The sequence below is a fragment of the Belonocnema kinseyi genome, chromosome 9, assembly GCF_010883055.1.
Source record: "Belonocnema kinseyi isolate 2016_QV_RU_SX_M_011 chromosome 9, B_treatae_v1, whole genome shotgun sequence".
Lineage (NCBI taxonomy): Eukaryota > Metazoa > Arthropoda > Insecta > Hymenoptera > Cynipidae > Belonocnema > Belonocnema kinseyi.
In genome coordinates this window covers 95,126,373-95,140,239 of record NC_046665.1, presented here as the reverse complement: position 1 = coordinate 95,140,239, position 13,867 = coordinate 95,126,373, and the positions used below count along the sequence as shown (strand labels likewise).

The following is a 13,867-nucleotide window of genomic DNA, read 5'->3' as shown; positions in this document are numbered from 1 at the left end:
CTCTGCGATGACCAATCCTATATCTCCTGTAACTGTTCGGGATGCACCGCCATCAATTAGAACAAGGACCTGAGGGGTATTACCCATTTGGGCAGTCGTAAACACTCACAAGCAAGCCCTCTGCCCTTCCTAGGAGGCTCCTTAACTTCTAATCATAGCGGCAACGAAGGGCTTTCATCTGATGATGCTAGCGGAGGCTCATTCGACTTGATCAGGGCCAGCATCACCTGATTCTTTTGCAAGGGCTTCGGTTTTTCTCTGATTCTCGTTCTTGTATTAAAAACGGTGGTATCCTCAACTTCTATCGAGCGCGTTACTGAGGTCTGATTCCCAGGGAGTCATAATGCTACGGCTCAGCGGTCCCGACGCTTGGTTTTCTCAGTCCCACGTCGGTAAGTCCTGAGCCCTACTGTGTCCCTTAGATCTCATTATAGCTCCCTGCTCTTTCCGCGATATCGCGCAGTCTCCGGAAATCATGTAGCCTAATTGCGGCGGTGTTTTTCGGCGCTCGTTTGTTTAAATGGCCCTAGTCCTAATTCCGTGAGGCTTAGTAACAACATTCACGAAACGGAGGTATCCTACACCGCAGGTTGCCACGCTCTCACTAACCAGTGTCGTTGCCCTAGTAGGTGGTATAATACCCCCCCCCCCCCAATCACTTCTGTGAACGGGGGTGTAGGTTGATGATAACGTTCGCCTTTGGAGCTTGGTCACCCCCTATCCATGATCAATGTCGGTGCTCATAGGGAGTAGTTTCCAACATGGTGAACGTTTGGTGGAACCCGATTTGCATATAATATATTATATATTTGCATATTCTGGGTACCAGGGTACCGCCTGGTTACCCCCCTGACGCGTGAAATACCTTCCCATAAGCTCGCGCAGGACCTCGTCTACTTCATTTGTGTTTAAATTAAGTTTCCTTAAAATAGGTCGCAAGACCACTTCAGTTGGGTTATTTGCCCAACATGGTAACTGCGCCACTACTGCGCTAAGATTGACTCTAGATTGCCTATCCTCTACCTCGATCGACCTTTCAGACGTAGCCAGTGAAAATAATCTATTATTCTATAGTAGATTGTGCCGAGAACAACAAAAAACTAAAAGATTGCCTGAAAAAAATTTCCCAAATAGGGGACTTTGGATTTTGAAATAATTTAAATTCTTTGATTTCCGAAAAGTTTCGAAAACACCAATCCAAATACTCTTATTTTTTCTTCTTTTGTTGTCGGAAATTTCAAAAATAATGTTAAATTCTTAATATTACAGGAAAATTGCTCAAGAACCTACGTAAATTCGTTTCATTTTCATATTTACAATTTTTCAGGAATCTTTACATCTTTTCGATATTATTTCATGACTTCGTTACAACATGCATAATTTCACTTAATAAAAATTAGTATAAAGTAGAGAATGACAAAAAACTGAAAAGTACCAGCAATAATACAGGAAAAGATAGTTATAAACAATAATAATCATTCTAAACAATATAAGAATAATAATAATTTGGTTAAAGAATTCATTTGAACATGTAGTTATAAATAGGAAAAAATACTTTATATATTACAATTTGTATTTAACAAACTACAAAAATCATGATTAGTGTTAAAAAATCGCAAATCTCAATTATTTACTTACGGGTTTCTTAGGGTTCTATAAAGCAGACTTATGGGGTCAAGCGGGATATTTCGAAAATAAGAATTAATTTGTATTTTATAGTTAATTATAAAGATAAATGTTGGTTATCAACTAGATTCACCTAATATTTACGATTCTCAGTAAAAGTTACAAAAACGTCTTTTTTTGTTCTGGGAAATATGTGCTCAACCGAAAATACATTCATAATACTTCAAAGTCGTGTTTTTTATCAGTAGGAAGAACGGAATTGTTGAACAGATTTTTTCCATTTTTCTTCTTGGAAAAAAGCTGTTTTACTAAAAGTTCAACTACTCAATCGCTGTGGTCCCAGTTTTAAATTGAAGTTTTGTAAGTCATGGACAATTTATATCTAGAGTTAACCCAGCTTTAGACTAGGACAAGGAGGGTGAAATGGATTAGACACTAGGATTGAAACTTTGCATTAAAGACAAGGAATTCGAATCGAATTCCGAATTCTGATGCAATAAACGTTACTACGTTGTACAAGATTAAAGAACTTCAGTACAATGAATTTCTATTTTAGAGAGTATTCTGGAGACCTCAAAAAAGTGATACGAGCCCTCGAGGATTGTTGAAAGGGTAAACGTTATAAAGTTAATTCCGAATAAAAAATTTTTGATGTAGATTCTCACTGGAAAATGGGTTATTTATATTTTACATTTTAATAAATTCAATGTTGGCGAAGCAGTTTAATTTTTATGTTTGATAAACTCTTTAGAGTATTACTTCAAAAGCTTTGGAAGCTATCAACAAGGACTTTGGTGTTACGACTTTGAGGTTAGATTAAGGCTGAACGTATGAGTTTGAATTAGTATCTGTCGCCCGAAACCTTGCGTCCGCAGCCGTGCTGATCTCAGGGTAGCGTGCTCAGACAACCGAGCGCGATACTATGGCATCGGCATGGCTGCGGACGCAAGGTCCAGGGTGACAGATACTAATTCGACCAGCCTTGTCTGACCTTCAAAGTCGTTAAAATCAAATACTTTTTTGATAGCTTCTAAAGCTTTGGATCTGATACTTTTTTGTAAATTGTTGGCTCTCACTGCCTTTTGGTTTGTACTGAAGTTAGGAAAATATATGGTAGACTAAATAATGTCTTTTTCTAATTTTTTGGAACAGACAATTTGCTTGGTATTTCTTATTCATTAACATTTAGACGACCGACCAGGATGAATCGTGGACGCTGAAGTTATGTGTCGTTTCGGTGACTTTTTGGCCCTAGGACCAAAAAGGCAATATGTGGAGACAGGCTGGCTTTGTATCTATGAAATATCGATCACGGGGTTTTTACAATGTAATTACTAATTTTTTTATTATTTTAATTTAGATTTAGTAATAATTCTGAAATTATTATTATAATATTATATTATTATATTATTATTATTATTATTATTATTATAATACTGGTACGACTAATCGATTTTAATCACGCAAATGTAAGTAGTAATTGTGAATTTTGATAAAAGAACTTTAGATTGATTCAGAGAGATTGCTTCAATCCTAAAATTAGGGGCCGTGCCTAAATTATGTAAAATATTTTGAGTGAGGGGGGATAAATTATTTTTCTATTCTGTTTTACTGGTGGATGGGGTCTGAATCATTTCTTACGTAAGAAAACATTACATCCAAAAATCACTAAAAACCAAATATTAAACAATTTGGTTGCAAATTCAACTATTTGGTAGAAAGTTAAAATATTTTGTTACAACTTGATTTTTTCGTTTTTAAAATTTTGGTCAAAAATTTATTTATTAGCTCGAAAACTTAAATTTTTTGTTAAAAAATAGTTTTTTACCCTTAAAAATTATTTTTTTTAATCTCGCGCTTGACTATTCTAGTTTTTGTGGAAAATTGATATTTTTTTGATAAAAATTTATCTTTTCTGGTACAAAATTAAGCATCCTGGTTTAAACTCAACTAATTGGGTAAAGATTCATGTAATTCTATATATTCGATTTTTTGTGCGAAATTAAATCTGTTTCCTCAAAAATGCATCTATTTGATTGAAGAATTATTTTTCAACTTTGGGCTTCGTTTGATTAAAATATCAACTATTTAATCGAAACTTGATGTTTTTAATATTTATATTATAAAATTTATGTATTTTATACTCTTAGTAATTAACACTTTATTAGTTTTAAATGAAGCTCAGATTCGTTTAATTTCCAACGCTCTGTAAAAGAAATTTTTTTAATTTTTGATATTTCTAATTTGAAATTACTATATTTTAAAAGTTTGTCTAGAATAATTTTGTTTAAAATGTTTATATTTTTTTATATTTCAGTTTTAAAGAGTGTAAATGACGGTGAATTTATTATTTAGTATTAGCAAAATTTATCTAACTAATGCTAATGTTAAATTATAAATTTTTCTGCTATAAGAATTTCAGCTTTTAGAAATTCCGATTTCATTACCTTTGAATTCTAAATTCTTCAATTTTCAAATATAAAATTCAAAATTATTCAATTTTTAAACTTTCCAAATTATCATATATACGAAATTTTTCACTAAGATAATACAGTTTCAAGATTTTTCAATTATCTCTAAAATTCTTTAGTTTTAAATGCTTTAACTTCTAAATAATATAGTTTTAACTTCTTCCTAATAAAATTTTCAATTTATAAATTTCTGTATGTAATTTGTTAATTTTGAGTGCTTTCAATTAAAAATGTTCAAATAATTTGTGTCAAAACTTTAAAAGATTTTATTTAGAGATAATAAAAGTTCAATTGTTGTACATTGTATTCGAAATATTGTATGTATTTAAAAATTTTTAAGTAAATAAAAATTTTTAAGTAAATAAAAATGTTTGAATTAAAACGCTTTCAATTCGAAATTGTTCAGTACATTTTCAAAAAATGTAAAATGCTTTTAATTCAAAATTATTATTGGGATAAAGAACTAAAAGGGTCAGAATAAATTGAGATGTCGGAAAACGCTAAGAGATGATAAAGGAAAGAAGAATAGTAGGAGAGAAGGAAAGAAGGGAAGAAAGAAAGAAGGAGAGAAAGGATATGCCAATGAAACGCAGCATGCTTAAAAAAAGGATAGGTAAGTTGTGAGAAATTTGAAAAAATGGGATTTGACAAATGGAAAAGGAGGGTTATCAAGAGGTACTTATTTAAACAAATTATATAAACAAAAGCATAAATTGGTGATGTTCAAAGAGATTTGTTTTGTTTTTTAAGAGAAAGGACAAATACTATCTTGCTTATAGCTTTCTTGTGCGATTCTTTGAATTCTGAACGATTATTGTTATTTGTTTTCGCAAAATTAATTAACAAACGCATAATACTGTCATTTTTTAGTAAAAGAAATTCGTTCTTCTTTAAATCAACTTCAGATATGTTAAAATACCTCTTGATATGATAGTTGGTTATAAAAAAACGTGAGTTCTGTTTGTTTCAACAAATTGAAAGAACAAATTCATTCTTTTACTATGTTTCAACGAATGGATTTCGTTTTTTAAGACAAATAAATTTCTAGTGTTTTTCCAGTAGATCTATATAGTTACAGTCGACGCTATTTACCTTGCCGCGGATGGAGCGGTAGGGGAGTAATTTTCTTGGAAACGATGTTCCCCCACTCTCGAGTCTAATCTTGATGCGTTGTGCTTGATGCGAACTGTTTCGCGCGCTACGTACGATGCCGCGCGCGGAACAGTGTTTACAAACAGTGAAAGTTCGATTTTTAGATTACATTTTTTGGAAGTAATTATTTCACATTTGGTTCAAAAAAATTGTGAGCACATAGTTCTCTCATAAATATTATATGATTTCAAAATTGTTTTATAAGCTACATTAACAAAGCCTATAATGACTGATGTCCAATCATAAAACATTGAAAAAATAGATAAAGAAGTTATATTTATTTCAAGTTGTTTCAATAAATTGTTTATATTTCTAACAAATTATGGTTATTGTAAAGAGAAAAAGTCTGTATCAAAAGAGAGTCCAGGTTACAAATACCATTTAAAAAATTATCAAAATACATCAAACGAATCAATTGTAAATGAATACTTACCAAATTCATACAGAAAACCATAATTAACAATAACTTCTGTAAAACTTCGAATTTCACGAAACCGCTTAAATTTTATTGTTTTTTTATCCTTTGGAACCGAATAAAGAAACTTCCACGAAAAAAGCTCGATCATCAAAGAATAGGTGGCTTAGTTGACAGATTTTGACACCAATTCAACTAAAAAAAAACTGTTTGTGTCCATATATTTATTCAAATTTAGTGCAAATCAAGTGACAAGTCGTTTTATTTTTGTGAATTTCAGCATTCAAAGTATTTAGAAAAGCAAAAAGGAAGAAAGGAGATGGGCCAGAATAGCAAGATCTAGATTTAAAAACGAGGTGAGAGAAGGGATGTGTTGGAACAGGATTTGCTTGGAAAGAATGTCCTGGGAAAGAATGTCCTGGGAAAGAATGTGATGGGAAAGGATGTGCTGAAACAGGATGTGTTGTAAAAGAATGTGTTTGGAAAGTATATGTGCTTGGAAAGGATCTATTTGGAAAGGATGTGCTGAGAAAGGATGTGTTGGTAAAGGATGTGCTATAAAAGGATATGTTGAAAAAAGGTGTGTTGGGAAAGGATGTCGTTGGAAAGGATGTTTTGAGAAATGATTTTTTTTTAAAGAATGTGCTGGGAAAGGATGTGTTCGAAAAGGATGGTGTTGCGAAAGGATGTGCTGGGAGAGGATGTGTTTGAAAAGGATGGTTTACGAAAGGATGTGCTGAAACTGGATGTGTTAGGAAAAAATTTGTTTGGAAAGGATGTGTTGGGAAAGAATGTGTTTGAATAGGATGTTTTGGGAAATGAGGTGTTGGGAAATGATTTGTTTGAAAAGGATGTGATTGAAAAGGCTGCGTTCGAAAAGAATGGGTTTGGGAAAGGATGTGTTCGGAAAGGACTTGTTGGGAAAGAATGTGGTTGGAGAGGATATTTTGGGAAAGAATGTTCTGGGAAAGGATGTGCTGGGAAAGGATGTGCTGAGAAAGGATGTGTTAGTAAAGGATGTGTTTGGAAAGGATGTGTTAGGAAAGGATGTGTTTGGTAAGAATATATTTGAAAAGGATGTGCTGCGAAAGGATGTTTTGGGAAAGGATGTGCTGGGAAAGAATCTGCTGAGAAAGGATGTGTTGATAAAGGATGTGTTGGTAAAGAAAGTGCTAAGAAAGGATGTGCTGAGAAATTTTGTGTTGGGAAAGATCGTGCTAAGAAAGGATGTGTTGGGGAAGAATGTGTTGAAAAGGATGTGCTGAGAAAGGATATGTTGGGAAAGAATGTTATGGGAAAGGATGTGCTGAAACAGGATGTTTTGTAAAAGAATGTGCTTGGAAAGTATATGTGTTTGAAAAAAATCTATTTGGAAAGGATGTGCTGAGAAAGGATGTGCTGAGAAAGGATGTGTTGGTAAAGGATATGCTATAAAAGGATATGCTGAAAAAGGGTGTGTTGGGAAAGGATGTCGTTGGAAAGGATGTGTTGAGAAATGATTTGTTTAAAAAGAATGTGCTGGGAAAGGATGTGTTCGAAAAGGATGGTTTCGCGAAAGGATGTGCTGAGAAAAGATGTGTTTGAAAAGGATGGTTTGCGAAAGGATGTGCTGAAACTGGGTATGTTAGGAGAAAATTTGTTTGGAAAGGATGTGTTGGGAAAGCATGTGTTTGAATAGGATGTTTTGTGAAATGAGGTGTTGGGAAATGATCTGTTTGAAAAGGATGAGATGGAAAAGGCTGCGTTCGAAAAGAATGGTTTTGGGAAAGGATGTGTTCGGAAAGGACTTGTTGAGAAAGAATGTGTTTGGAGAGGATGTTTTGGGAAAGGATGTGCTGGGAAAGGATGTGCTGAGAAAGGATGTGTTGGTAAAGGATGTATTTGGAAAGGATGTATTGGGAAAGGATGTGTTTGGTAAGAATATAATAGAAAAGGACGTGCTGAGAAAGGATGGGTTGATAAAGGATGCGTTGGTAAAGAATGTGCTAAGAAACGATGTGCTGAGAAATTTTGAGTTGGGAAAGGATGTGCTGAGAAAAAGGATGTGTTGGAGAAGAATGTGCTAAAGAAGGATGTGCTCAGAAAGGATGTGTTGGGAAAGAATGGGAAAGGATATGTTGGAGAAGGATGTGTAAGATGTAAGGTTTGAAAATAATTTGTGAATCACCAACTCTTAACATTAGTCTATCTTCCTGCTATCTTGAAACCGATTGATTTCATCAGACCCTGATGTTTATTTGCTACAAATCACAAGAGCTTAATCGACGTCTAACTGTCTGAAAGAACCATAAGTTCCAAAAAGGTTGTCTAGGTTGACTGATGGTCCAGGTCGAAGAGCTTCATTGGGGACAAGACCTTCTTCTTTCTTATACCAATCTGTCCATTCTATCATATTCTTGTGCCACTTCTCTAAAAAGGAGATAAAATTTAAGGATATTAGATGAAAGTTATTAATGGGGATAAATTAGACTTTCTTAATTTATTCGTAAACTCACTTTCTATGTCAGCCACTGAAATTTCGTCACCGCCATAATCCGCAGGTAGTATGGATTTTGGTACGACGTTGTAAAAAGACTCAAGGGATGAATGAACTTTAACCTTGGGAAGAAAGAAATTAAATTCTTAGTCTATATTAATTAAATTTTCCATAATTTAAATTTCAATAGAATTAAATTTATTTTATATTATTTATTTTATTAAACTTGGAAATTTTTAAAAATTTTAAGTCAGAGCCTCTTCTGTGGTTGAAATTTGTTTGTGCTAATTAAATTTGATAACATTCAAATGCAGAGTTACTACGGTTCAGGGAATTAGAGAAAATTCGTCGTTTTGACAAGAAAACCAAAATTTTGGATAGAAATTTTTTTGTTAGCTCAAAAACCTTTCTTGGTTGAAAATTGAACTCTTCACTTAAATGTTAATCTTTTAAGATAAAAAAGTTATGTAATTATATGAAAATTATTATTTATAAATTGATTATCATTATTTATTTATTATTATTATCATAAAAAGTAAATCGATCAAACGTATAACGTTTTAATTTTTTAGTTTAAAATTCACTTTGTGGTTCAAAATTGTATCTTTTTATTGAAAAATTATCAATTTATTAACTGGAAAACCTTTCTTGGTACTTTATTGAAAATTTTCCTTTTCTGGTATAAAGGTAAAATATTTTACTAATAAATTTAACTTCTGTAGAAAATTTATCTTGTGGGCAATAAAATTAAACATTTTGGATTTAATTTATCTTTTATTGACTAAAAAATCTCTGTTGATTAAAAATTTCAGTATTTTGAAAAAAATTCAATTTTCGGTTAAACATTTATTATTATAGTTGAAAATTAATTTCTTTGAAAATTCTATTTTCATGATTAAGTTTTTGCAATTTAAATTGAACTGATTCATTTTTTCTTATAAATACATCTTTCTTAGTTTAGAGAAACTCATATGTTCTGTCTGAAAACTCAACTTTTTAATAAAGAGTTAGTGTTTTTGGGTGGAAAGTTTATCTTCTTAGTCAAAAATTCATTTATTTGTTTGAGAATTAATTTTTTTCAATTAATATATTTTGTTAAAAATTCATACATTTTGGTAGAAAAGAAATTTAATTATATAGAAGACATTATATTTTTGGCAGAAAAGTAATATAATTAGATGAAAATTCATCTTTTTCGTTAAAAATTTATTTCTTCGTCTAAGAACTTAAATATTTTTAGTTTGTAAATTCAACTGTAATGTAGAAATTTTTGTGCTGATAAGAAAGTTTAATATTTTCGATCAACTTTTTTTTCTTGATTGACTGAAAATCATTTCTTGGTGAAAAATTCAACACTTTCGTTATAAAATTAGTCGTTTTTGGTAGAAAAGTAAAATATTTAGATTAAATTTTTCTTTTGAGTAAAAAATTGATCTCTTTCGTTGAGAATTCCACTATTTCTTTCAAAATTTATTTTTCGTTTGCTTGAAGATACATCATTTTATTTAAGGATTCATTTTTCGCTTAAAAATATCTCTATGAAAATGCAATTTTTTTGTTTGGTACAAATTAATTTTTTTAACAGAAAATTCTTCTTTTTAGCACATAAATTTTAATTAATAAATGATTAATAATTAATAAATGAACAATTGAATAAATGTAAATTCTGTGTTGTTCAAAAATTCATATCGCTTTTCGTCGCTTCGTCTTCCGTGTTTTGATAAAAATTCGTCTTCTTTGATCAAAATGTAACATCGTAAGATGTATCTTTATTTTTTGCTTGTTAAAAATTTAATTATTATTCTATTTTTGATAGAAAATGTTTCTCTCTAGTAGATAAGTCAATTTTTTGTTAAAAATTTATAATTTTGGTTCACAATTAATTTTTTAGATTAAAAATTGAACTATTTATATCGTCTCTTAGATTTTTTAACAAAATAATTTTGTTTCAATTGCAAAATGTAACCATTGCTTGAAAATTTATCTTTTTCAGTTTAAAATTCATTTTATTTGATTAAAATTGGTCTTTTTTGTTGAAAATGTTTCTTTTTAGTTCGGTAAAAAATTATATATATTTTTTAATAGGACAATAAATTTTTATGGGTGAAAGTTCATCTTTTTCAGTTAAAAGTTGAGTTATTTTGTTAAAAAAACTTTCTTTTTCGTGGTTAAAAATCGACTGTTTTGTATTTTTATTTTTCATTTTTGGACAAATAATGTTCCTTTACATATTTTGTTGAAAATTATTTGGATTTGCTGGCACGATAACTATGCACGTAAATAGGGAAGATATAAATTTATGATGCGAAATATCAAAGTCTTATAGCCGAGTTTTGCATCTAAAAGATAAAAATAAATAATTTAGATATAAAAAATTGTATACCCTGTTAAAAATTTTTGGTTTCACAGTAGACTTTAGCACATTAATGAAAAAGTCGATAGAGCTAGGAGCATTGATGAAGTGAATTCCTGCTATTCTTGCGCCATAGGCTTTCTGAAAAAGTGTATTACACAAATATAAAATAGGTGCACTTAATATTAAAGGTTTGAAAAAATGCGCAAATTATAATTTAGCGTTGTAACCTGAAATAGATTCAACCTTAAGGACCTAAAATCTTAAAGAATCTCAATTTTAAGCGTTTCAAATAAACATTTTTTAAACATGCAATCGTTACGAATAATAAATTTTAATTCATGATTTTTGAATTTCAATTTTTTCTAGAACGATCTGCTTTTAGAGAGATCGAAAGAAGAACCCTTTTCAGAAAAACATGCATTATTCTTCCAGGTGTTACGTATTGAACATTTTTAAGGAATCTGTATTATCATCAGAAAATAACGGACATTTTTAACCTCATTTCATACTAGATAGAGCTATGAATTAAAAATGTTTTAGTTAAATGTTTTCTGAAAAAAATCTTCTCCTTTGCTCCACTGGGAATCGAACAACAGAACCTCCGATTACCGGACGAGTGCTTTCCCCTTAAGCTACTAGAGAGGTCGAAGGAAAAATCCTTTTTTAGAACCTCATTAATTATTTTGCCTGGCGTTACGAATTCAAATTTTCAAGGAATCTGTATTATCATCAGAGAATAACAGAAATTCTAAACTTTGTTTAACGTAGATGGAGCTATGAATTAAAAAATGTTGAACTAAATTTTGTTAAAAAAAATTCTTCTTTGCTCCACTGGGAAGCGAAATACAGAACCTTTTATTGTCGGTCTGTGTTTTATCCATAAGCTGCTAAAAATTTGAATACGTGGTAGCTGGCAGAATAATGCATATATTTCTGAAAAAGGATACTTCTGTCGATCTGAATTAAAACGATTTTTAATTGATAGCACCATCTAGTTCGAAAAGACATCAAGGATTTACGTTATTCTCTTATGATAATACAGATTTCTTGTTTAATCTATAAATGAAGAGTGTCAAATTAGATTAATTTGATTTGAACTAACTAAATTTTATAAAATTTACCGTGATAATCACTTCACTCTTTTTCAGTAGGGATGGCGTAAAAGAGAGGAAATGGTTAAATCGCGCTCCTGAAAGGTCAAAAACGTAAATATCTCCGATACACACATCTACCGCATTTCGCATATCGCCCATCATATAAATGTACCTGAAATGAGAAAATACAGATATTACACAATTTTAGCGTTATTTATATGTATACCACCGTCGGAAATTATGTACGCGGTTAGCGCGAGCGACAATAAAAATCACTGCTGTCTTTGCGGCATGATTTATAGGAAAAATAAGTGAAAAACTTTTTTAGAAACTTTTGTCGAGCTTATAAAATTTCTTATCGAAGGACCCCTAATAGAAATATTTGTGACTGTATCAAAAGAATATACCACGTGAAAAGTTTAGTGATAAGAAACCAAGATTATCTTGCGTAATATTTTTAAATTCTCAAAAACTTTCTCTTAAAGATTATCTTTTTAGAGACAAGTTTTCTTGATTGGTTGAAAATTTAACAATTTTTTGTCACATTGATCCTCTTTGGTTAACCTTTTGCTTAAAATTTATATTTTAGTGATACGAAGTCAACTCAAATATTTTTGGACGAAAATTCAGATGTTTCTTGAAAATTTGTCTTTTTTATTTAAAAATTCACCTATGTTAGTAGAATTATTACCTTTCTTGGATCAAAATGAAAGCGTTTGGTTAAAAATGAAAAAGTTTTGCTAAAATGAATATTTTTTGTTTGAAAATTCGACTAATACTCAGAAAATTAACTTACTGTTTAGAATTATAATTTTTGTATTCAAAGTGAACTGGAATCTTCTTTGGGTGAAAATTTAATAATATTTTTTTCCAGTAATTTTTTTTAGATTAATCTTTTTTAGAAGAAACTTGACCTTCCTTTGATTAAAATGCCACTTTTTGTTTAAGAATTCAAAAATTTTGTTGAAAATTAATACTTTCTGGTTGATAATTCTGTTTTTTATTCAAATGTCTATATTTCGTAGAAAATTTACTTTTAGTTTCAAATTTATATTTTGATGTTAAAAAATGATTGCTCATCCCCTGGAACTTACATGATTCTGCCAAAGCCATCATTACACTATGCTACAGCACACTGCTCGTACGCGAAAAGCCCCACTAATAAAAGAACCTTCTCCGGCGAAATTTATTGGTCCAGCAAAATATCTCCTGAGACATCAGGAGCCTCGAGCCGCCACTTCACTGATAGCGATATCTGTTTTGTATAAGGATTCTCGAAGGTTAAGAGCTTTGCTGTATCCCTGTGGTAAAATTACATTAACCCCAACCAGTCTTGTTAAAAAAACTTCGAACCTCTCTACAAAGAACTGCTATCGCTATCAGTGGAGTGGCGGGCAGTTGAATGAACCACGCTCGAGCCCGCACTCACTTCCAAATTCACCCAGCCGACGATTCCCTGTCTGTGTCCCTTGAAGTTTGTTCCGTTCGGAAATTCAACCTCGCTACACATGGCGGATTTAGAAATGAGAAAGTAATGCACACATGGCAAGGACTGAATCTCGTCGACCCACGTTTTGGTCGTTCTCGAGCTGTCGATCTTTTATTGGGAGACGATGTTTTTGTGACCCTAGCTACTTTGACAAAACGAGATGATGGCTCAAATGACTGCTTTTGGTTGTATCATAACACATAAATGCACCGTCAAAGAAAGTTATTCCAAATATAATCACTTGTACCACACTGCTTACTTGCCCGATAAGTACATGGCATGACAAGATAATTTCCTTGACGCAAAGGTCTTGAAAGGTGGAGGAAGTGCGTCAGGTCTCACGCTAGTTCTCGCTGTATGAGAAGTTTAAAGTCATCTTTGTTTGTCACCAATGAATTTCCGAAGGACGATATCTATTCAAGACCGAATACGCTCGACTTAGTTACATGAGACCTATACCTCCACCCGAGTTACGCGCTAACGCTCGCCCTACCTTCTGCATACCACATCGTGGAATTTGGCAACAGGGAGATCATCAGCGCCGCCTAAGAGTGGTCTTTAATACCTCCAAAACTACGTCCACTGACTATAGTCTTGCTAACACGCTTCAAACTGGGCTTAAGCTGCCCGGCTATTTAGAGTACGTGTTGATTTAGCAGACACGTCACAGAATTGATTTTGGCACCGTTGTCTACCAGGTGTATACATATGAAACCGGTATTTTTTCAAGAAAAAAACACATTTATTTCAAGAGAATGATAACAAATATTTTATTCAAAGTATGCGCC

At 31.8% G+C, this 13,867-nt stretch overlaps 1 protein-coding gene across 1 annotated transcript in view; it reads right to left on the bottom strand.

Moving 5' to 3' along the window:
- Positions 1-5,906: 5,906 nt before the first annotated feature.
- The window catches only part of LOC117179891 (retinol-binding protein pinta-like), a 27,616-nt gene continuing 19,655 nt past the window's right edge, over positions 5,907-13,867 (bottom strand). The window contains exons 5-8 of the mRNA XM_033372081.1: positions 11,618-11,762; positions 10,524-10,634; positions 8,160-8,262; positions 5,907-8,073 (exon numbers count right to left, since the gene is read on the bottom strand). Coding sequence (XP_033227972.1) covers positions 7,922-8,073; positions 8,160-8,262; positions 10,524-10,634; positions 11,618-11,762 — 511 coding nt within the window. The 3' untranslated portion in view covers positions 5,907-7,921. The remainder of the gene's footprint in view (positions 8,074-8,159; positions 8,263-10,523; positions 10,635-11,617; positions 11,763-13,867) is intronic.